The sequence below is a fragment of the Heloderma suspectum genome, chromosome 2 (genome assembly GCF_057233095.1).
Source record: "Heloderma suspectum isolate Gila_16-S chromosome 2, 16-S_ref, whole genome shotgun sequence".
In the NCBI taxonomy this organism is placed as follows: Eukaryota; Metazoa; Chordata; class Lepidosauria; order Squamata; family Helodermatidae; genus Heloderma; species Heloderma suspectum.
Window position 1 is genome coordinate 26516311 of NC_139459.1, and position 20715 is coordinate 26537025.

General features: G+C 46.8%; 2 protein-coding genes across 3 annotated transcripts in view; one reads left to right on the forward strand and one right to left on the reverse strand.

The window, feature by feature from the left end:
• Positions 1 to 17193, forward strand: DNAJC21 (DnaJ heat shock protein family (Hsp40) member C21). Its single transcript, XM_084833033.1, has 12 exons — positions 1 to 235; positions 4356 to 4449; positions 6048 to 6171; positions 6937 to 7059; positions 8819 to 9123; positions 10719 to 10873; positions 11058 to 11145; positions 11366 to 11518; positions 13174 to 13213; positions 14881 to 15080; positions 16071 to 16149; positions 16642 to 17193. Exons 1-12 carry the CDS (start codon positions 139 to 141, stop codon positions 16813 to 16815), a joined length of 1632 nt encoding a protein of 543 aa, XP_084689159.1. The 5' UTR covers positions 1 to 138; the 3' UTR covers positions 16816 to 17193.
• The window catches only part of AGXT2 (alanine--glyoxylate aminotransferase 2), a 24903-nt gene continuing 21364 nt past the window's right edge, over positions 17177 to 20715 (reverse strand). For both annotated transcript variants that reach the window (XM_084833034.1, XM_084833035.1), the window contains exons 13-14: positions 20056 to 20154; positions 17177 to 18423 (exon numbers count right to left, since the gene is read on the reverse strand). In XM_084833034.1, the coding sequence (XP_084689160.1) occupies positions 18313 to 18423; positions 20056 to 20154 (210 nt within the window). In that variant the 3' untranslated portion in view covers positions 17177 to 18312. The remainder of the gene's footprint in view (positions 18424 to 20055; positions 20155 to 20715) is intronic.

A 20715-nucleotide genomic window follows, 5' to 3' on the forward strand; every position in this document is an offset into this window, starting at 1 on the left:
GCCGCCGCGGGTGTGCCGGACACGCGGGCGCTGGTGCCGCCGCCGCCGCCGCCGCCGCAGGCGGCCGGGGAGGAAAAGGAAGGCTGCGCCCCGCGCCCTTGTGCCGAGTGGCGCTGAGTCCCGCCGGCTCCGAGGAGGATGAAGTGTCACTACGAAGTGCTGGCGGTGAAACGCGACGCCTCCGACGAGGAGCTGAAGCGCGCCTACCGGAGGCTGGCGCTGCGCTGGCACCCAGGTACGTCCGGCCAGCCGGGCCTGACCCTTCCGTGGGGCGAGGGTCTTTCTCCCGCACTTTCCCGTCAGAGCCGCCCAGCCTCTGGATCAGCCTTCTCCGACCCGGTGGCCCCCAGGTGTGTTGGACTGCAACTCCCAGCGTCCCCCAGCCGGACGCTGGGAGTTGTAGTCCGACGCACTTGGAAGGCGTCAGGTCGGAAAAGGCTGCGCTCCGCTCTTCCCCCGATCCCGAGAGAAAGAGAGAGGCTGGCATTGCCTTCCTCATTCCTGAGACTCCCCCCCCCCCCTTCCTTCCTTTAGTTCAGTCTGAGCTGCAATCCTGTGGACACTTTTGTTGTTGTCCAGTCGTTCAGTCGCGTCCGACTCTTCGTGACCCCATGGACCAGAGCACGCCAGGCCTTCCTGTCCTGCGCTCTCTCCCGGAGCGTGCTCAAGTCCATATTCATTGCATCGGTGATGCTATCTAGCCATCTCATCCTCTGCCGTCCCCTTTTCCTTTTGCCTTCAGTCTTTCCCAGCATCAGGGTCTTTTCCAGAGAGTTTTCTCTTCGCATCAGGTGGCCAGAATATTTGAGCTTCAGCTTCAGTATCTGTCCTTCCAATGAGCAGTCAGGGTTGATTTCCTTTAGGATGGACTGATTTGACCTCCTTGCAGTCCAGGGGACTCGTAAGATATTCAGATATTTCCTGTATAGTTCTTCTGTGTATTCTTTCCACCTCTTCTTAATCTCATCTGCTTCTGTTAGGTCCCTGTCTTCTTTGTCCTTTATCATGCCTGTCTTTGCACAAAACGTTCCCTTGAGATCTCCAATTTTCTTGAAGAGATCTCTAGTCTTTCCCATTCTGTTGTTTTCCTCGATTTCTTTGCATCGTTCATTTAAGAAGGCCTTCTTGTCTCTCCTTGCTATTCTGTGGAACTCTGCATTCAGTTGGATATATCTTCCTCCCTTGGTTTTTGCTTCCCTTCTTTCTTCAGCCACTTGTAAAGCCTCATCAGACAGCCACTTGGCTTTCTTGCATTTCTTTTTCTTTGGGATGGATTTTGTTGCTGCCTCCTGAACAATGTTACGGACCTCTGTCCATAGTTCCTCATTTGAGTAGATGTGCTGGTGTCACTGATAACTTTATCTGACTTTTCTATTAAACTAATAATCAAAGTAGCTTACAATTAAAGAACCCCCAACACATACAACACAAAGCACAGCACTAAAATTATGTACTTGGTTTAACATCAACAGTAACAAGACAGTAAACACACAATAGAACAGCAGCACAACTGTGATAAAACAACAGATCACTGCTTCAAAGCCAGCTTAAAAAGAAGTCCTGCAAAAGACAAAAAGGGGGGAGGCAGATGGATCTACACTGGGAGGGAGTGCCACAGTTGTGGTGCCACTACCAAGCAGGCCCAGCTGTATCTGCCCCTTCACCTTCTCTTTTCTTTAGTCACACTTTTTAGTATCTCTAGCCTCCACCCAGTAACTTCTTTTGGTTGTCACTATTTTTCTGTTGTATTGCTTTGTTTTATTATTGTGTGGTGTTTTCTGTTATTATCATTATTATTACTTTACTGCAAGATGCCTTGAATGTTCTGATAGAAGGTGGGGTATACATTTTGGTAAACAATAAATAATACAGATTAAAATTTGTCTTTCCTACTTCTCCTTGGGTCAGGAGGAAAGCTGGAGAAATGTTTCAGGAAATGGGAGGTTTAAGTTCCTTTCCCAGTGCCCAGAGTATAAGGAAGAGAAGGCAGGAACAAATTAATTACTTGATAGCTTGAGCCTCAAAGTAGGTCATAGTGCTTTGACTCTATACAAATTTATATCAAATCAATCCTCTGTATATCTACTTAGAAGTAATTCTTACTGAGTTCAATAGGAATTACTCATGTATATAGAATTGCAGCCTACGGGTGCAATCGTATGCAGGTTTAGATAGGAAAAAAGTCCTACAACATTTTGCAGGACTTTTTCCTGGCTAAACCTGCATAGGATTGCAGCCTAGGTCTAGTTGCTTCATACTAAAGTATGGTAATTTACCTGGTTTGTGGATCAGACTGTGAACTGAGACCTCTTGATGCCCAGGGATTGCAGGCACTGTGTGTATAATGTTGAACTAGATTTCTCAAAACTCTTGGCACCCATTTAGAGAAACCTGTTTGTGTGCTTCAACCTCTTGAGTCGAAATCCAAAACATCTGGAGGGCACTAGGTCAGCAAAGGCTGGCTTATGACCTAAAATAAAGACAGTCCAATATATTTCCAGAGGTGTAGCTGTGTTAATCTATTGCAGCAAAAAGAACAGAGAGTCCTGTAGCATCTTTAAAACTGACACATTTATTATGGTATAGGTTCTACAAAAGCTTATGCTGTAATAAATTTGTTCGTTCTACAGGACTCTCCGTTGTTGTTAGTGTAATATATATATGAGAGAGAGAGAGAGAGAGAGAGAGAGAGACTGCTTGTATCAAGTACTCCTATAGCATCCAAACTTCGGAAGGATGTCTACATAGTTTGGGAATGAAGTGTTTTAATGAGGTCATAATAACTATGGCTGGCAGCAAAGTGTGCACTGTGATGTCAGAGGCTCATTAAACATAACTTTTTATGAGCAACCATGTTCACGTTCTGAGTGTGCAATCCTATGCATGCCTACTCAGATGTAAGACTCACTGAATTCAGTGGAGCTTGCTCCTAGGGAAGTGGGTATAGGATTGCAACCTAAAAGCATTAATAGTAATGGCTGGAATAGTGCTTGGCTCCATTCCTTAACTGAAGCTGTCCCAGTTACTCTGTTGCTGTTAATCATTCTTTTATCACACTATTTTGTGATAAAATATTTATATTGTGCCTATCACTATACTTGGTGGTGTGCAAAAATCACAGACATGGCCCTGCCTGCAGTCTTAAAAATGAATCAGGTTGACAGTTGTCCTACTGTTCAGCTTCTGTATGTGACCCTTTTTGTGAAATTATTGAGTAAACCAGATGATAAACAAACAGATTTCTGTAATTTTGTGGGGCGAGTGTCTGCCTGTTAGGATCTGCCATCAATCAGCTGGAACACATCCCAGCAGATTTTTAATCCAAATTTGAGTGAGTGCTTTATTCTATTTATTTTATTTGAATATAGATCATTATATCCTGTATACCAAGGATGGGTACTTTGGGAGGTCCGGGGGCCATTCCCCACCCCTACCCCCTGTGGGCTGCACTTCCCCACAGCAGTGTCTCCCCAAAATAGCATCCGGAGTGACAAAAGCATCTTGTTTGCAAGCGAATTTTGACCCTTTTGGTATTCTAGCCAGTCCAGGTGCCTTTGGAGTGTGTGTGATTTTTTGTAACAAATCAGCCGGGGGCGGGGACAGCAAAGGCTGCATTTTGCCCACCCCTTCAGTATATTAATAGCAGACTTGCTCTCAGACTATGGATGCTTATGTAGCCAAAACAGCCCCCCCCACACACACACACACACAAGAGGGACGTATCAGTAGGCTCAGGAGGGCCACCCCCAAACAGTGCAATCAGCACTGAGCATGCTCAGATGCCATGGAATGCCGTCTAACTTTTGGAAGGGGGGAACAAAACGGTGGTGGTGGGTGGAATGTGCGGGATGGAATGAGTGGGAAGATGTCCTGGAAAAAGACATGGCTGGGTGGATCCCTGACCGTGAGCACTCTACACCGCAACATTTTGTTGCAGGTCCAATTTGTCATCTTTATTTCTCAGTGCTTAGCATTCTTACTTGGAAGTACATTCAGCTGGAATCAATTCAATAGGCTTTATTTCCAAATCTGCACGATTGTTATTGAATCCCAATTTGCTTCAGTGGGAAATACATGAAGAAAGTGGTTTGTCAATTTGAGCCTTAAGGTGCAATTCTATGCATGTTTAGACAGAAAAATGTTCCACAGCTCCCAGCATCCCTTCAGACAGCTCTGCTGGATGGGGCATGCTAGGAACTGTAGGCCTTTTTTTCTATTGAAACATGCGTAGGTTGAACCCTTAGCTGATTTTTAGTTGTGTTTGGTGACCTGAACGCCTTCTGTAACACCAAGCCATGGTGGTGTTGTCTCTGACTTGGATGTGATGGTTAAATTCCACTGCTGTGTCTTTGCAGACAAGAACCTAGAAAATGCCGACGAAGCAGCAAAACAGTTCAAGCTGATCCAAGCTGCATATGATGTGCTAAGTGATCCCCAAGAAAGAGCATGGTAAGTCTTGCCTTCTCCTCTAAACAGTTACAGTTTGACAGATCGCTTGTCCTGCATCTCTGAGGAAAGCTTAGACTCCCATTGAACAATCATGCTTAGCATTTCTGTAGTGCTGAGTTCAGCAGATTGATTGTTTCAGTTATCTTTATACAACAGGCCTGCAAGGTAGGCCAGAGTTGTTGCAGGAGGGGTTGGGGCTACAGCTACAAAAGAGTCTCTTAGCTAAGGCCACCAGGAAGTTCATGGCTAGGCAGGGGACCTCCTAGTTCATAGCTCAGGGTGCATCCAGATGTAGATAATTTTAGCAGCAAACCAGCTGTGGGAGAGCACTCACTGCATTTTGAGCAGATGTGCAATTTTCTCCCCTGAACTGAGTTCATGGTAAACCTGGTTTTCTAGTATGCAGCTGAAAGAGCTGTGCATATTGTAGCCCTCATGTCCATCCCAAAGCCTCCCATCCGCGAGCAGCTTTTCCACGTAGAAAAAATCTCAGCAGTTTGAGGTTTTATTGTTTTATTTATTTTATTTATTCCTCAAATTAATATACTGCTTTCCACAGAAGTATCAAAGTGGTGAACATCAATAAAATAAAACAATAAAACAATCCAATGAAACAAATGTTAATCAGCAGTAAAACTGCACACTCTCCTTTGTGCATAGCTGGCAAGGTCACACTTCAGGGAAAGCCTGTGTGAAGAGATTAGGTATGTAATAAAGCACAGACATTTAAGCAGATAAACATGGCACTTGGGGAGGGGGGTGGGCAAAGCGCACAGCCCCCCCGAATCATGGGGGAGGGGCAAAGAGGAAGAGACAATCACTGGGTGACTCTGGGCCAGTCACTATCTCTCAGCCTAACCTACCTCACAGGGCTGTTGTGTAAACAACAGAGAACAGAATAGTCTGTATGTCCATCATTTGAGGAGCGAAGATGGGAATTAGCACTGCAGAGCTTGCTTCGTAGCAGAAACACCTGCGCCCGCTCCTGTTCGCAGGTACATCTGCATGTAAACCAAGTTGGCTGTGCCACACTAGGCTGAAAAATGTGCATTTCCCTTCACGCTTTCATTGGAAATAAAGGGATAGTTGGCAGCAGTGAAAGATGAGGGCGGTAAGACCCAAGATCTCAGACCAGTGAACCAACGAGTTCCGATGTTTCGTTTTCAGGCTCCTTGCCCAAGGATCTGTATGTATTTAAACTGTAATATTGGAGCAGGTGGCCCTCTGCCCAGAAGCAGTCCCACGAAGGTAGCCTTCCCCGTGCAAAAAACCCCGCTTCATGTGGCTTAACTGGAACCCTGGAATCCAAGCAGCGATAGCATGGCGCATACGTCTACTAGTCACAATGCCTGTATGTTACCGGAGTATTGGAGGCAGGATGATTCTCAATGCCAGTTGCTGGGGAACATGGGCAGGAGGGTGCCAAAACACTCACGTCCTGCTTGTGGGCTTCCCATTGGGGCATCTGGTTGGCCACTGTGCAAACAGAGTGCTGGACTAAGGAAGCCTTTGGCCTGACCCAGCCGGGCTGCTCGTACGTTTTTATTTATCTTGCCTTTTGCACTGAAAGGTGTCATGGTCTCAAACTTCTTGTTAAGGTACGACAATCACAGGGAAGCTCTGCTGAAAGGAGGTGCTGATGGAGAGTATCAAGACGACAGTCTGGACGTGCTCCACTACTTCACAGTTACCTGTTATTCTGGCTATGGAGATGATGAAAAGGTAACTCAAGGTCACACTTCCCCCCAAAAGAGGAGAGAACAGTGGAAGCTAGACAGTGACCAGTGGAAGCTACAACAAAATGTTGTCGTGTAGAGTGCTCCTGTTCAGGATGTCAGTCAGCCATTGTCTTTTGCGGAATGCTCCATTTTGTTCCATTCCTCCTCTTAATTTGTTTTTTCTCCAATAGCCAGTCAGCATTCGGCGCCCACTGGGCATGCTCAGTCCTCATTGAGCTGTTTTGGGTTCCCCCGCCCTTTAAGTTTTTTTACCCTAAGTTTTCTTCATCTGCTAGGATTTCCCCAAGCCCGCTGATACTCTCTTCTTGTGTGTAGGTGGTGCTGTTTGTATCCATCCTCAGAGAATCGGTTCACTTTTTATGTGTAGGATAGAATTTGCAAGGAAGGGGGACCAAAAAGACATGTAGAACATGCTTATAAACAGCAGTTCACCTCAGGCAAGTAAAGGTTGTGTCTGGGTGACCAAGCAGGATAAGGTTTGTAAATTAGAAGGGGGTGGTTTCTTTTTGTTTGTTTTCTTTCTGGCAGCCAGTATTCCCCTAACAAGTAACATAAGCATTTGCAGCAAAAACTAAGGTGTTAGTTATCAGGCAAGTAGCCACTTGGAAGGCTTGCACTGTCTGTCCAAATCTCAGTAACCCAAGCCTTCCTTCCAGGGGGCTCACTTCATGACATTGACTTCTTTTATTGACTTACATAGGCCTTGGGGCCTTGCTTTCTCTCAGGATGATCATGTTGTCTGTTTCAGGGGTTCTACGCCGTGTATCGGCATGTCTTTGAAATGATTGCAAAGGAAGAAATGGAAGCCATGCCTGAGGAGGATGACGAAGAATTTCCAACATTTGGAGACTCTCTGAGTGACTATGACATCGTAAGTAACTGATTTGCAGTCCACTTTTCAAGGATTAGGGGTTGGTGCAATCTCCCCCTGAAACCCATGAGAGAACTCTGTTTAAACTGGGATTGGTATGTGTGTATGTATGGAGGGAGGTGAGAGGGAGAGCAGGAGCATTCCACCAGCCCTGCAAAAAGAATAAATTTTTGGCCCTCTTCCCTCCCCTTTCCTTTTTCCTTGTGTGCTGTGTCTTTTTAGATTGTAAGCTTGCAGGTAGGGACTGCCTTGGTTAATGGAGTATATGTAAGCCACTCCGGGAGCCTTTTTGGCTGAAGAGCAGCATAAAAATACTTCAGATAAATAAATAAAATATGTACATATTTATGGAAAGCCCTTGTAAGCTAAAATCTTGAACAGACTAATGCAGAAGATACACCTCTGTGGATTGTTAGGAGACACAGCCCCATTCTTTGCATATTTACTCAGAAAGAAGTTCTGCGAGGTTCAGTAGGACTTACTCCTGAACAAGTGAGCATAATAGGATTGCCGGGTCCATGACATAACAGTCGTAAAGTGCTCTCTGTACAGTGGGAAGGTGGTTGTCTACCCTGACCTGCCTGACCTGGATGGTTGTGGTGGGGAACTGAGAGAGATTGTGGGGTAGTGGGCAAAGTGTTGCATTTTTGGACCAGACTGAGATTCTAGTCCAAATCTCTGTTTAGCCATGAAGCTTACTGGGTGATCTTAGGGTGTTCGCTATCTTTCAATGTAGCCCGCCTCACAGGGTGGTTCTGAAGGTAAATGGGGCCCTGGACTCCTGCAGGAAAGACTGAGCAAATGTGTTGACTTGCATAAAGAAAAATGTCCGTTCAGAATTCATCTACTGAACTGTTTCTGCACCTATGGGCTGTTTTGATTCACCATCTCAAGCTGTTTTGTAGTGCCGCTTCAGACTTTGCATTACCATGTATATGACTAAGAATATAAAGTGTGAATGTGTCAAACAAATACATGCCTTGAACAGGCTCGCTCATTGGAGAGCTGTGCTTCGCTGCGGTGCCCTCTTTAGTGTGTGGTTGGGGGCAAACTCAGATTTGCTTCTGCGTCCCATGTGAAATGGTCCTCGGTTGTTCTGGCTGGCACAAGCCATCCTTTGGGTTGCTCCATGTGCTATTATCACGTGAGGAGCATTCTTGTGGAACGACCTATTATTTTTTCCACCAGTGCAAGCTTTTCTTTTAATTGATCAGTGTGGAGAAAATTAACCCTGTGTGGCAGGAGTGTGGACCCTCTTTCAGCCCAAGGGCTGAATTCAGTTTTGGAGAAGTTGTCAGGGGCCGCATCCCAGTGGAGGGCGGGGTGTGAGGCAGAAGAGGTGGGGGCAAAAATACCAATGTGTTTTAGCTTAACGCTGTTGTTGCCAGTAACTGAGCCTTAGGAGGAGAGACATTTCCACCTTTTAGAAAGGGGGAAAGCTGTCCTAAAGCCGGGGAACTACAGAACGATTGGTGGTTGGGGGGATAGGGAAGAGGGAAGAGGGTGTGACCATTTGGGAAACCTGGATGGGCCAGATTTGGATTTGAGGTTGAACACTCCAGCCGTACGGTGAGCCACTCCACATAAACAGCATAACCATCACCATGTGGTATCCATGGATCAGGTCTAATAATGTAGAATAGCCCTTAAAATGTATTTACAAATAAATACATATTTAATAACTTTTAAAGTGGGTTTCTTCTAATTTCCTGTGCATGTTGTTATTCCCCCCTACGTTCCCTTCTCTCTTCCCAATTAGGTAGTCCATTGCTTTTACGCTTGCTGGCAGAGCTTCTGCACTCGGAAGAATTTTGCATGGAAAGAAGAGTATGACACTCGGCAGGCTTCGAACCGCTGGGAGAAGCGGGCGATGGAAAAGGAGAACAAGAAAACCCGGGACAAAGCGAGGAAGGAACGTAACGAGCTGGTTCGTGAACTGGTGGCCTTTGTCCGGAAAAGGGACAAGCGAGTGCAGGCCCACCGGAAGCTTCTGGAAGAACAGAATGCCGAGAAAGTGAAGAAGGCAGAGGAGCTCCGGAGGCAGCAAAAACTGAAACAAGCCAAGTATGAAATCTTAGGAGCCATGTGGAACTTAATTTTTTAAAATTTATATATGTATTTAAAACATTTGTATCCTGCCCTATATCATTAGGATCTCAGGGAGGCATACAGATAAAATCAATTTAAACAGTGTAAAAGAATAAATAATTTAAATAGCTAAAAACATATTAAATCATTAAGCTAGCTAATACCAATTTAAAATCTAAAACAATAAAACAGTTAAAACAGTGTGCAAACTCGGGGAATCCAATTAGCCCTCAAAGGCTTTGGTAAAAAGCCATGTTTTAACTTGGTGTAGAAATGAAACCAGTGTCTGCACCAATCGGGCCTCCAAGGGGAGGGCATTCCACAACTGGGGTGTCACAGCAGAAAAAGCTGGTGGTTATTGCAATCATCTAACAATGTTCTTCCTGATTACTGGTAACTGTATTGCTGTGAGCCGCTACATGCGTGCACTGGTTCATAAGCCACAGCATGAAGGGTGGTGACGTCACATGCAGGCACAAAGGCTAGAAGCTGGTGCTCTTATGTCCATGTGCAGTTCATGTATACGTCTCCTGCAGTGACATGAAAACAGCTTTTGGCATTCCTGTGCCAATAGCTGCCCTCTGCCCTCTGTACAGCAGCTCAGGTGGTCTTTCTCAGAAAATTAAACTGATAAATAGGACTGGCCCAAGACATTTCGCCACCTGAGACAAATGGTGCCGCCTCACGCCAGGTCAAGATGCATAGTATCAAAGGCCAGTCAAATTATTTTGGCATCTGAGGCAGAAGCCCCTCCAAGTGCCTCTCCCCCTCCCTGGCAGTAAAAAAGGCAACAATAATAAAATTAAATGACCCACAGTTTGCTGCCCTTTCATACATGACACCCCAAATCAGCTGCCTGAGGGAGACGCCTCACTCTGCCTCATGGTAGTGCCGGCCCTGCTTATAAACATGAGGACCATATGCTTGTCAGGGCTTGGTAAGCAGAGGAAAATAATGAGAGCTCTACATTTTTAGACAGTTTTTCAGGGTCCTGATCATAATTTTTAACATGTGCGGCCAAGTGGGAATGAAGGGTTGAGCATCTAGAGTGGTTGAAAGATTAATGTGCGGAGATTAAGACTTGTCTACCTTTGGTGGCCAGCATCCAACACCTTTGTCCAAATTCTGTACAGACCGAAAGTGTCAATTTAGCTGTGGTTCTCTGGCTCACAGCACCTGTTCAGCCTGACATCCTCCACCCTAAAGCCACTGCTGGCCTGATTTGTATGTGAACACAAATAGGTCAGGAGCTTTGTTCAAACAATGGATGAAATGGTAAAACAGTTTCTGGGAAAAATAAATACCCAGCGTGTCAAAACTCAAACGGAAAAGGCTGGGCTAGAACTCTTCTGCCTGACATCTAATTTTCTGTTTGCAGCCGGAGTGTGTGTGTGTGTGTGTGTGTGGGTATGAAGGAGCACACAGTAATTCACTTTTACCCACCTGTAGCCTGTACTGTTCAGGAACAGTTTTACCACTTTGTGGAATCAGGCGATCCTTGGTAACAAAGCCATTGGATAGCAAAGCCCGTAATGAACACCAAACCTTGGTGTTTGCTCTTCATTTTAAAGGCTGGCCGAACAGTATAAGGAACAGAGCTGGATCACCATGTCCGATCTGGAACGAGAGCTGCAGCAGATGGAAGCACAGTATGAAAAGGAGTTTGGCGATGGATCTGATGATGGAGAGGAAGAGGAGGAGCAAGAGTCGAAAGAAAGGCCAGATGGTAAGGGGGAAATTCAGTAGGATTTACTCCCAAGGAATCATGCAGGCTGGGGCTGCAATTTGGAATAAACCCTATCAGCATGGCACGACAGGACTTAACCCTCAGCAAACAAGCACAGGATGAAGCAGAACATCTCTTAGCTAGTGTAATTTCAGACTCCCCCATTTGTTTTCGTCTTTTTCAGATAAATTAAGTGAAGAGGGTGGCGATGCTGACTTTTATGATGATCTGTATTGCCCTGCTTGTGATAAATCCTTTAAGACCGAGAAAGCGTGAGTTTATTTATCCCCCTTGGCCACGAAAGGAAACTGGCCTTCTGTTGGGTGCTTTGCCGGCCATCTTGTGCACACTCACTTGGAAGTAAATAAGTCCAATTGATTTCAAGAGTTATTCCCAAGTAAGCATGTGCAAGATTGCAGCCTACATTTTAATAAAATCCAGCCGAGCACAGGGCCAGTTGCTCTCGGTAATGTCTGTTTGCCCACTCTGCAGCATGAAGAACCATGAAAAATCCAAGAAGCACCGAGAGATGGTCGCCTTGTTACGGCAACAGCTAGAGGAAGAAGAAGAAGATTTTTCTCTCGCTATGGTTGATGAGAATGGACTGGATACTGAAGAGGAGGCAGAAGAAATGCCCAAACAAAAGTACTCATTACAACATGAAAAAGCTATTTGACCTATATAACTACAAGTGGGACATGCAGCAAACAGTTGCTGTGTAGGGTGCTGCTGTTCAGGGTGCCAGCCACATCCGTTCCTGGCTACTCCATTCCATTGGCTCCCTCCCTGCCCCTGAAACAGTCAGCCAGCATTCCATGGCCACTGAGCATGCTCAGCCCTCATTGGCCTGTATTTGATTTCCCCCACCCCTTCTGCAAATCTTGGGGTTTCCCTGAACCTAGAGATGCCTGCTGCCATTTTGGCTACATAATGATCCATGCTCGGGGAATGAGTGAGTTTCCTGTTAGTATCTAGGATTTGCAAAATGAAAGACTGCCTATTCTTTCAGAGCACTTGAGAGATGGGTGATGTTTCACGTGAGAGCACAGAATATATGGATTGCAGAAACCAAGAGGTTCTGCCAATTTATTTGCTGTTTTGAGTGAAGTTGACATGGCGAGGGGCAGGAAGAAAACAACTGGGTTATGTGTTTCGTGCAGCCTTTGAGATCTCTTTAGTATTGATTGTAGGCTTTAGCTGATTGTAATCAGGGCCGCGGTGGCTTAGTGGTTAAGACGCTGAACTGCAGACCGGAAGGTCGGCAGGACAGCAGTTCGAGACCCGAGTGCCGCGTGACGGAGTGAGCTCCCGTCTTCAGTCCCAGCTCCTGCCAACCCAGCAGTTCGAAAGCAAGAAATTGCAAGTAGATAAATAGGTACCGCCTCGGCGGGAAAGGTAACAGCATTCCGTTCACCTCGGTGTTCAGTCATGCCGGCCACATGACCACGGAAGCGTCTTCGGACAGCGCTGGCTCTTCGGCTTAGAAACGGGGATGAGCACCGCACCCTAGAGTTGGACACGACTGGTTGGGGTTACCTTTACCTTTTTAATGAGACCTTTCTAGCCATTACGTCAGCTGCTTAGATTATACGGAATGTTTATTAACATTCCAGCAGCTTCAGTACCTTTAGAACACAAGGCCTAGAGACAGGCAGGACTGTGTGCTGATGACTGGAGGTGATTCAGCAGATAAGGGGTTAGGCCAGAGTTCTCCAACCTTTTTGGGTTGGTGGGCACAACTGGACTTTTGAAAGTGTGTTGTGGGCACTCTCACAAAACTGGCCGCCGTGCAGGTGGGACTTGCCCATTCATAAAATGGCTGCCATGGTTGACATGGCCAGTCACAACATGCTCATTTCCCAGAAGGCAAACTGGTGAGACTAAAAGAAAAGTAACTTAACCAAGGATCTAAGCACAAGGCTGAGGTGGGTTCTGAGCTCCAGAAGGGAAAAACACCCTTATGAATCCATATAATGATGGCACTGAAGGGCAGCACTTCACTTTGCAGCCTCCCTGTTAAACAACATGTTTAATTTTTTAAAATCTCAATAAATGAAATAAACATAGGGAGGGTCCAGGAGCCTGGTGGGTGCCAAGAGAGGTATCCATGGGTACCACGTTGGAGACCCCAGGAGTAGACCAGACTGGAACTCCGGAGTGGCTGAATTTGGCCTGAAGTTGAACACCCTTGGTGTAAAGGGTGAATCTGCCCTAAGTTACCGTCAAGCGTAGTGTCACATTTTCAACAAAATACTTGATTGAGCAGTATTGACCTCTTATTCTCATGTTTGTCATTGCAGGCTCTCCAAGAAACAGAGGAAAAAACAGAAACCAGTGGTGGTAGGTTTTTTTGGCAAACGCCTCTTTGCCTCTTTTTGTCTCCCCATCTGCCAAAGCAGTTGGTTTCGCTCGGAAGCGACACTTTCTGTCTGAATTCAGTATCGGTGCTAATGCCTTAGGGTGATCTGGCCCTAAGGGTGGGAACCCGAGGCAAAAGTCTGTGGCAGATGGACAGTTCTACCTACCGTCGAACTGGTCCTGTGCCTGGAGCACGTCCACACGACAAGTGTAGACTGGCTCCATTCCATTTCAGCTGTTAGGGCTGCAGCAGGCTCCCTCCGGGCTCAAACCATGGGAAGGGCCAGAGCGTGAAAATGGGAACCAGCCATTTCCTAGGACGTCAGCCAACTCTGTGGGGCTCAGCTTGGCTCTGTGTTGCCTGTGGGGATGGCCTTTGAGGGTTCCTCCGCTTGTCTAATAATACAAGCCAAAGGAAATACAAGGGGCCTTCCTGCTTCCTCTGGGGTAGGAAACTGATCCTAACCTTTATCTTATTTTAGTGTAAGCATGTAAGGGGCCCAATATGGACTGGGCCACTACACATCGGCGGTGGGGGGGGGGGCTCCCCACCCAGCTGCTTCCTCTCCCCCCACCCATGCAGAGAATAAAGAAAAAAAAAACCTCCATTGGTTTCAACTGAGTATTTTTTTCTTCCTTTCATCCCTGCACAGTGGGGTGAATTTATGGGAGAAAGTAGCTGGGTGGGAAGGTTTAACACCTCCCCCCACCCTGCAGTGCATGGTGGTCCCAATCTAGATTGGGACCTCATGCACTTACACTATAGTTTTTAAAAAGTTAGGATCAACTACACGCTGCACATTTAACGCACCCATCCTGAAAACAAGAAGTCATCTAACTCAAAACAGGGCTTGGAGGTATTGTGCTCACATCAGTGTCCAGCAGGGGGCGGAGAAGGACAGGACAAACAGAACAAGCCCTTTGTAAACGTGGGGGGGGGGGCGCACGGGGGGAGCCAGTTACTTCTTTCCTAGGTCAAGAAACCTTCCCATCTCCCTGCTTTGCACACTGTCCAAAGAAGGGAGGCTTACACCCAGTGGAGGATGGTGACTCTGAAGTTCGTGGGGCGGTGACTCTGCTCCGGGTTTCAGTCAGAACTCTCCAGGAGCTATCCAAGGTGTGGAGCTCCTTTAGGTAGCTCCTTTAGAGTTCTGACTGAAACCCAGAGCAGAGGCACCACCCCAGTGTCACCAGAGCCACCGGCCTCCACTGCTTATACCTCCATGCCTGCCTAGGTTCTAGATTTCTGGGCTTGGGCAGCTGCTAAAGGCTGTCTCTGCTGCCCATGCGAGGAGAGCGGAGGCTCAGAGAGGGGCTACTCACTTGGGCAGGCCGGGGCAAATTTGGAGGTGAGGGGCACAGTTCTCACAGCACCGCGCTACAATGGCTTCTTGCAAAGAATCCTAGGAATTCTACTTGGGGAGGTGCTGCGAATTCTTTTCAGCAAGCCCAGCGACTGTTGAAGCCGTTGAAGTCAGCAATGTATAGCAACTGGCTGGGGCTGATGGGAGTTGAAGCCCAAAACATCTGGAGGGCACCAGGCTCGGGAAGGCTCCTCTAGATCTTGCAAATTGAGTTTGCAGACTTTTTGTGCCTTATGTGCCACTGGCTCCCACGGGTCCTGTAAATGCAGCTTTTTCTTCGATTAGGCACAGGAAGACCCCTTCCATGCCAGAAGCACAGGGCAGCAAGCTGATGAGGCAGGATGGGCTGGCAGTGACAGACAGGACGGCCTGGCTGAAGAATCAGAAAATGTCAGCGAAAGCCACAGTCCAGAAGATGCAAGTGCTGCAGAAACTGTAGAACGCACAGTGGAATCCCAAGTGGACTCCAAAGCAGAGGTAAAAAGGTAAATACAGAATTTTGTGAAGAAACTGAAAGCAGAAATGGCTCATGCTGTTTAAACCCTTTGTATAATATGATCTTTTCTGATAACCAAGTTGTACACATTTTGTTAGAAATTTGGCCATGTGCAAGTCCACATCTGTGGATCTTTGTCCCCTGATTAATCTGGGAGCTCCTCTTTATCCTACCTTTATTGCAGGGTATGCCTTACGCTGGGGTGCTGGCAACTACCTGATGCGTGACAAAACTTGACATGCCCACACTTCGGTACATGAACAGTATTCCAAGGCGACAGGGATCTGGGATGGGAATCTCAGCAAGTGCTTGGGCTGGATGAGTTTGGTTCTCCCCAGTGTGCGTTACGCTCATAGAACGTGGAAAATGGCAACACTTCGGGCAGTACCCAGTGGGGCACTTACACCCCCTCTGATTCTTTTGTGCCCCACCAGTTCCGTTCCCCCACCCCCACTTGTAGACTGGAGATTTAGCGCTTATGGGGGCAACCTGAAAAGAGGGGAAACGCTCGTTTTTGGAATGGGGCAAGTCAGCGGAGCTCACGTAAGAGAGTTCCACTGACCTGTCCTAGTCCAGAGACGAGTGTTTCTGCTCGTTTGGGGGCTCCTGTTAGGAAGCGCTTAAACTTCCACCGCATAAGTGGTGGAGGCCAATTGCGCAATGGACTTGGCTGGACCTGCTGCTCGCAGAAGGGAACTGGCGGGGCGAGGGCATCGGTTTCCCATTCGATGCTGCCCATAGCAGTCTGTGAAATGATTAACCCTATTATTTTGCAGCTCCTGAGAGTCCTGAAAAATGTATGAGCCACAACGGGCACAATCCAGCTAAAGTGAACAGCTTCTAAGCCCTGTTGATTGTGCTTGAATTTCTCCCACTGAGATCGATGGGATTTAAGAAGGGGCTCTTTGGCCAAATAGCATGCAGCACCTGTTCCGAGTCAGAGGGGCAGATGAATAAGAGGCTGTCTTTTTCTTTTTAGCAATCCTAAAGCTAAAGGGAAGAAAACGAAAGATGCAAAGAGAACCTCTGCGAAAAGTTCTTCAGAGCATCAAACAACGGTATGTAGAAAAGATTTGCAGGGACAACTTTTTGACTATCCTGAACAGCATTAATACATTTAGCATCCCGCCTTTCAGCATGCTGAGGTTGCCTCAGCATCCCTCAGCAGCTCACTGGAGAGGCAGCTGATGCAGTTCTATCTATACTGGCTGCGGGGGGTGGAGCACGGACTCCCTCCTCCGATGTCGGATCTGGGAATCCAAAGTGTCCTTTGGCCCCCCAGATGCTGTCTAGGGGGTGATAGGATTGCTCTTCCTTGCAGTCGCTAAGCCTTAGGAGAGGCATTTCAACCTTTCTGAACGGGGAAGGAACTGCACAGAAGCCAGGAAACTGCCAAATGTGGTTGGGCAAAAGAGGTGGCGGCCAGCTGGGGAACCCCTGTCAGCCAGACGTGGATCCCCGCTGAACCAGAGGTTCTGCACTCCTGATATATAAGGAAGGTTGCATTAATACTCTCAAAATGTGTGCATTTCTTTCATTTTTGCTACCAGCGTGAAGCCCCCCTCCAGTGTGTTACCTGTAATTGTGAGTTTCAGTCACGGAACAAACTATTTGAACACTTGAAAGCTACGGGCCACGCCAAAGCAGTGCAAACACCAGCCGTTAGCGGAGGCGTGAGCAGCAGCAGCAGCAGAAGCAAAAAAGAAAAACGAAGAAACAGATAGGGCTTCTGGAACCTGCAGGAAAACCGCTGGTCCCTTGAGCATGTGTAACTCAGAAAGGCCCCTCATTGACCCAAAGAGACACAGTATTTATACCATGAATTAAAATTAAACTGTGATGGGAACTCCTGGATCCAGCAACAGTAGCCAGTGTGGCAAAGTGTTTTCAACTTGTATGCTACCTGATATTAATTTGTGTATTTTTAAAAAGAAATTAGCCCTTCCCTAATGGCCAGATTGTACCTGATCACTTCTCTGGCTCTAAATGTTTGTAGCCCCCTGCCCCCCCAGCCCAGATTACTCATAAGGAGGATCTTCCTCCTACTTAGCCTTGTAAAGACAAACATGTACAGGAAGAAGAAATAAATTATTTTGCTGTACACCACAGTTTTATTTTTGGAGCTTGCTGCACGTTATCTAATTATGTCCTGTTTTATTAATTTATTCTAGAAGATTTTAAACCTGCCATTCAGGGTGTGCTGTGCCCTCCCAAGGCAGCTTACAACATTAGAAATATATTTATGTCCAAATTACAGTTAAACACATACATACATGTACACACCAGTAGCAGTAGCTAATGAATTTTAAGCACCAAATGCGGACTGGAACAAATGAGTCTTCCAAGGTTTTGAAAAAGCCAGCGGTGATGAAGCCACACATATCTCCCCTTGGATGGAGTTCAGAGCAGGCAAAGCCACCACTGAGAAAGCCCTATCCCTGGTACCCAGCAGTCTAATGCCTCTTGCTGGTGCGCCAGACAGTAGAGCCTCTGATGCTGATCTCACTGCTTGGGCAGAGGCTCAAAGCAGGTGTAGGCGGTCCTTCAGGCAACCTTGGCCTTCTCCCAGGTATGCCGATCCCACCCTCCAGTGCATGGGTGGTGCTGTTGTGGCTACGTAAGTAATGGCATGTTCAGGTAAGTAATGCCTGAACATCAGAAATAAGAGGATGCAATACTCTACAGCTATAGTCGATGCTCTTCTAACATTAGCTCTTTCTTTCTGGCACAGATTATGTGATGTAGCCAAGGTTCATAGCCCCTTCAGTCGCTCCCCCCCACTTTTTTTTAAAAAGTTAAAATCGTGTTTGGTGGAGAAGGGGGAACCCTTTCACATCCCCAACCAAAACAGCCAATTTTCTTTTTAAAAATAGTTGCTGTTACAATGCTCAGCTACTGCAGGCTAGGAACCTGCAGAGGAACCCTATGCTTTTATAGGCCGTTCCACATCCAGCAAGGGAAATACGTGCTGAGAAGTGCTGCTGTCTACGTCTACCCCTCGCCAGATTGGAAGCAAAAATGGGCATGTGCCAATTAGATACCTCTAGCTGTTTAGAGGTAGCACTCCATAGGGTCGCTGCAGGGCCAGTACTGTTTCTCACAGTAAACCTGTCAAATGGTTCTAATTTGCCAGCTGCAGAGTTTTAATCACAGGAATAGCTCTCCTTTGGCACAAAGCTGATATGCATCAGGCACAGCTCCAGCACAGCCCACTGCGAACACTATTTTGCACTTGCTCTTTCCATATGTCTTGTTAAAGCGGCATGAAAAACTCCCACAGCAAAGTCTGCATCTTCCTTAGTGATGCACATTGGAGGCTTAATTCTCAATGTCTAAGAGGAGGGAGGGAGAGAGAGAGAGAGAAAGCAACGTTAGAAGAGGAAAAGTAACGTGTTCTTGATACACCCTTGTCCTGCACCTTACAGGCTTGACCCCATGTGCTCAACCTCTACTGGCTTTCTGAACTATCAACAAGTGTTTCCAGGTCAAAACTGGCTGTGGCTTGTGTTCAGAGCTTCAGTGAGAACACGAGTGGCCCAAGTCAGGGAATAAAGAGAAAGAAAAAGGTGGTTGCATTGGGTAGCATATTTCTCTAGTACTGTAGGGTACTCATTTAGCATCTCCTGGACATACTTGGGTATAATCAGAGCTGTGGATATTACATACAAAAAGGGTGGGCAGAAGGCAGATCTGGATCTAGCAGTAGGTCTTTGGGTGATTCTTAGTAGATCGGGAAAGATTTCTGACCCCCAGTAGCAGCAACAAAATGAATCCCCACCCCATGGCCCTTAAGTAGACTTGAAGAATGCTTGGGGCAAGCAGGTGTGGATTTTTTTGGGAAGGGGCTGTGAGCTCCATTCCTGGGTCCAGAATTCTTCCGTTGCATCCAGCTTGGGCAAGTGGATCTTGGGGTGGTATTAAAAAACAAAGTATATCTTGCAAGCCTGAATTCCACACACCCCCGATATACAGAGCTGAGTATACTCAGTGCAAAATAAAAAGAAGAAAACAGTTGTCTGCTAAGGCTATTCAAATCCTGCACCTAGAAAAGCCAAACCAATTTATTCACATGTAAAATGAGGTAGTGGATTGCACAAGAAAAGCCTCATCTAGAAGCACCCTGGGTCTTCGTTTCCATCGAGCTCTCCACCATGACCCGTAGACCCCTTTCCTGGTCAGTCACCACCAACTTGGACCCCATCAGCATATATGTGAAGAAGTCGAGACATTTTGTCCCAATATGCATCACTTTAGAGTTGCTTACACTGAATCGTATTTGCCATTTTATTACCCATTTACCCATTTTAGAGATACTCTTTCAGAGCTCTTTGCAATCTCTTTTTGTTTTCCCCACCCTGAATAATTTTGTGCCATCCTCAAACTTGACCACCTCACTGCTCACCCCTAACTCCAGACCCTTTATGATCAAGTTAGAAGGCACTGGTACCAATACCAGTCCTTGAAGAAAACCACTGTTTACATTCCTCCATTGTGAGAATTGCCCATATATTCCTACTCTGCTTCCTGCCCTTTAACCAGTTACTGAGCTATAAGAGGACTTCTCTTACGCTGTGACTGCTATGTTTGCTCAAGAGTCTTTGCTGAGGGACTTTATCAAAAGCCATAATCCAAGTAAGTCCTGGTAAATGTTTACCAGATCCCCTACTGCTTGTTGACTCAACAATAAAAATTTGACAGAACTTACCTTGGCAGAAGCCATGCTGATCGTCTTTCAGCAAGACTTGTCCTTTTATGTCAGGAGTGGCAACGTGTAGCCCTCCACATGTTTTGGCCTACAGCTTCCATCAGCTGTCACCATTGGCTATGCTGATGGGAATTGTAGGTCAAAACATCTGACAGACCGCAAGTTGCTCACCCCTGTTTTTCTATGTGATTAATAATAGGTTGATGTTGCTGCTGAATTTATTCTGAGCTTCGTGTAGCTAATAAAAATGTATTAATACCTGGAAATGTATTCCTCCCTTTCCAATTAGCACTCCCATATCTTTGCAGTCTTCCATGATCTCGTTCAGCTCTTCAGTTGGAAGTGGCTGACGAGTTTCCTATGAAAGAACATTAAACTTTAATTAAATTTAATTAATTTAATTAAAACATCTGGTGATCCTGCACGACCAGCGCCGGCACAGCTGCAGCTCCTCCACTTTGCCTCAAAAGGGCTGTGCAGGGCCTGGCTCATCAACAGCCCAGTAACATCACTGCAAAAGGAAGTGGTGCCAACCTTGTTCCTGATTCCCTGAAAGCAAGCACTCAGGCTGCAGGCTGCACTACCAGTGGACAGAGGCCACCAAAAGGCAGATGTGGCTTTAGGTCATATTCAGACATTACAGGTTGGATCCAGGATCTCCTTCTGTGGATGGAAGAGCTCTGCTCGGAGAAGATGCCTCCCTGCCCCCGGTACCGCAGCTCATCCCCCTTATTCAGCAGGGTACCCCAACATGTACGTAGCATTGGGGGGCGGGTGGGAAGCTGGAGGGGCTGCCATGGAGAGAAGGGAGTGGGAAAGCCCAGTTCCACGCTGTCCTGCTCCATCTGGGATTCTGTCATCGGCTCCGGACAACGGCTCAGGCAAGAAGGCACAACATGAGACAGGCGGCCAGATCACA

Excerpts from the sequence above, each read along its gene's own strand:
- DNAJC21 (XM_084833033.1), top strand. The coding sequence starts at position 139 with ATGAAGTGTCACTACGAAGTGCTGGCGGTGAAACGCGACGCCTCCGAC. Across the intron at positions 11,519-13,173 it reads GAAGAAATGCCCAAACAAAA|GCTCTCCAAGAAACAGAGGA; the intron begins GTACTCATTACA and ends TTGTCATTGCAG. Across the intron at positions 15,081-16,070 it reads TCCAAAGCAGAGGTAAAAAG|CAATCCTAAAGCTAAAGGGA; the intron begins GTAAATACAGAA and ends TTTTCTTTTTAG.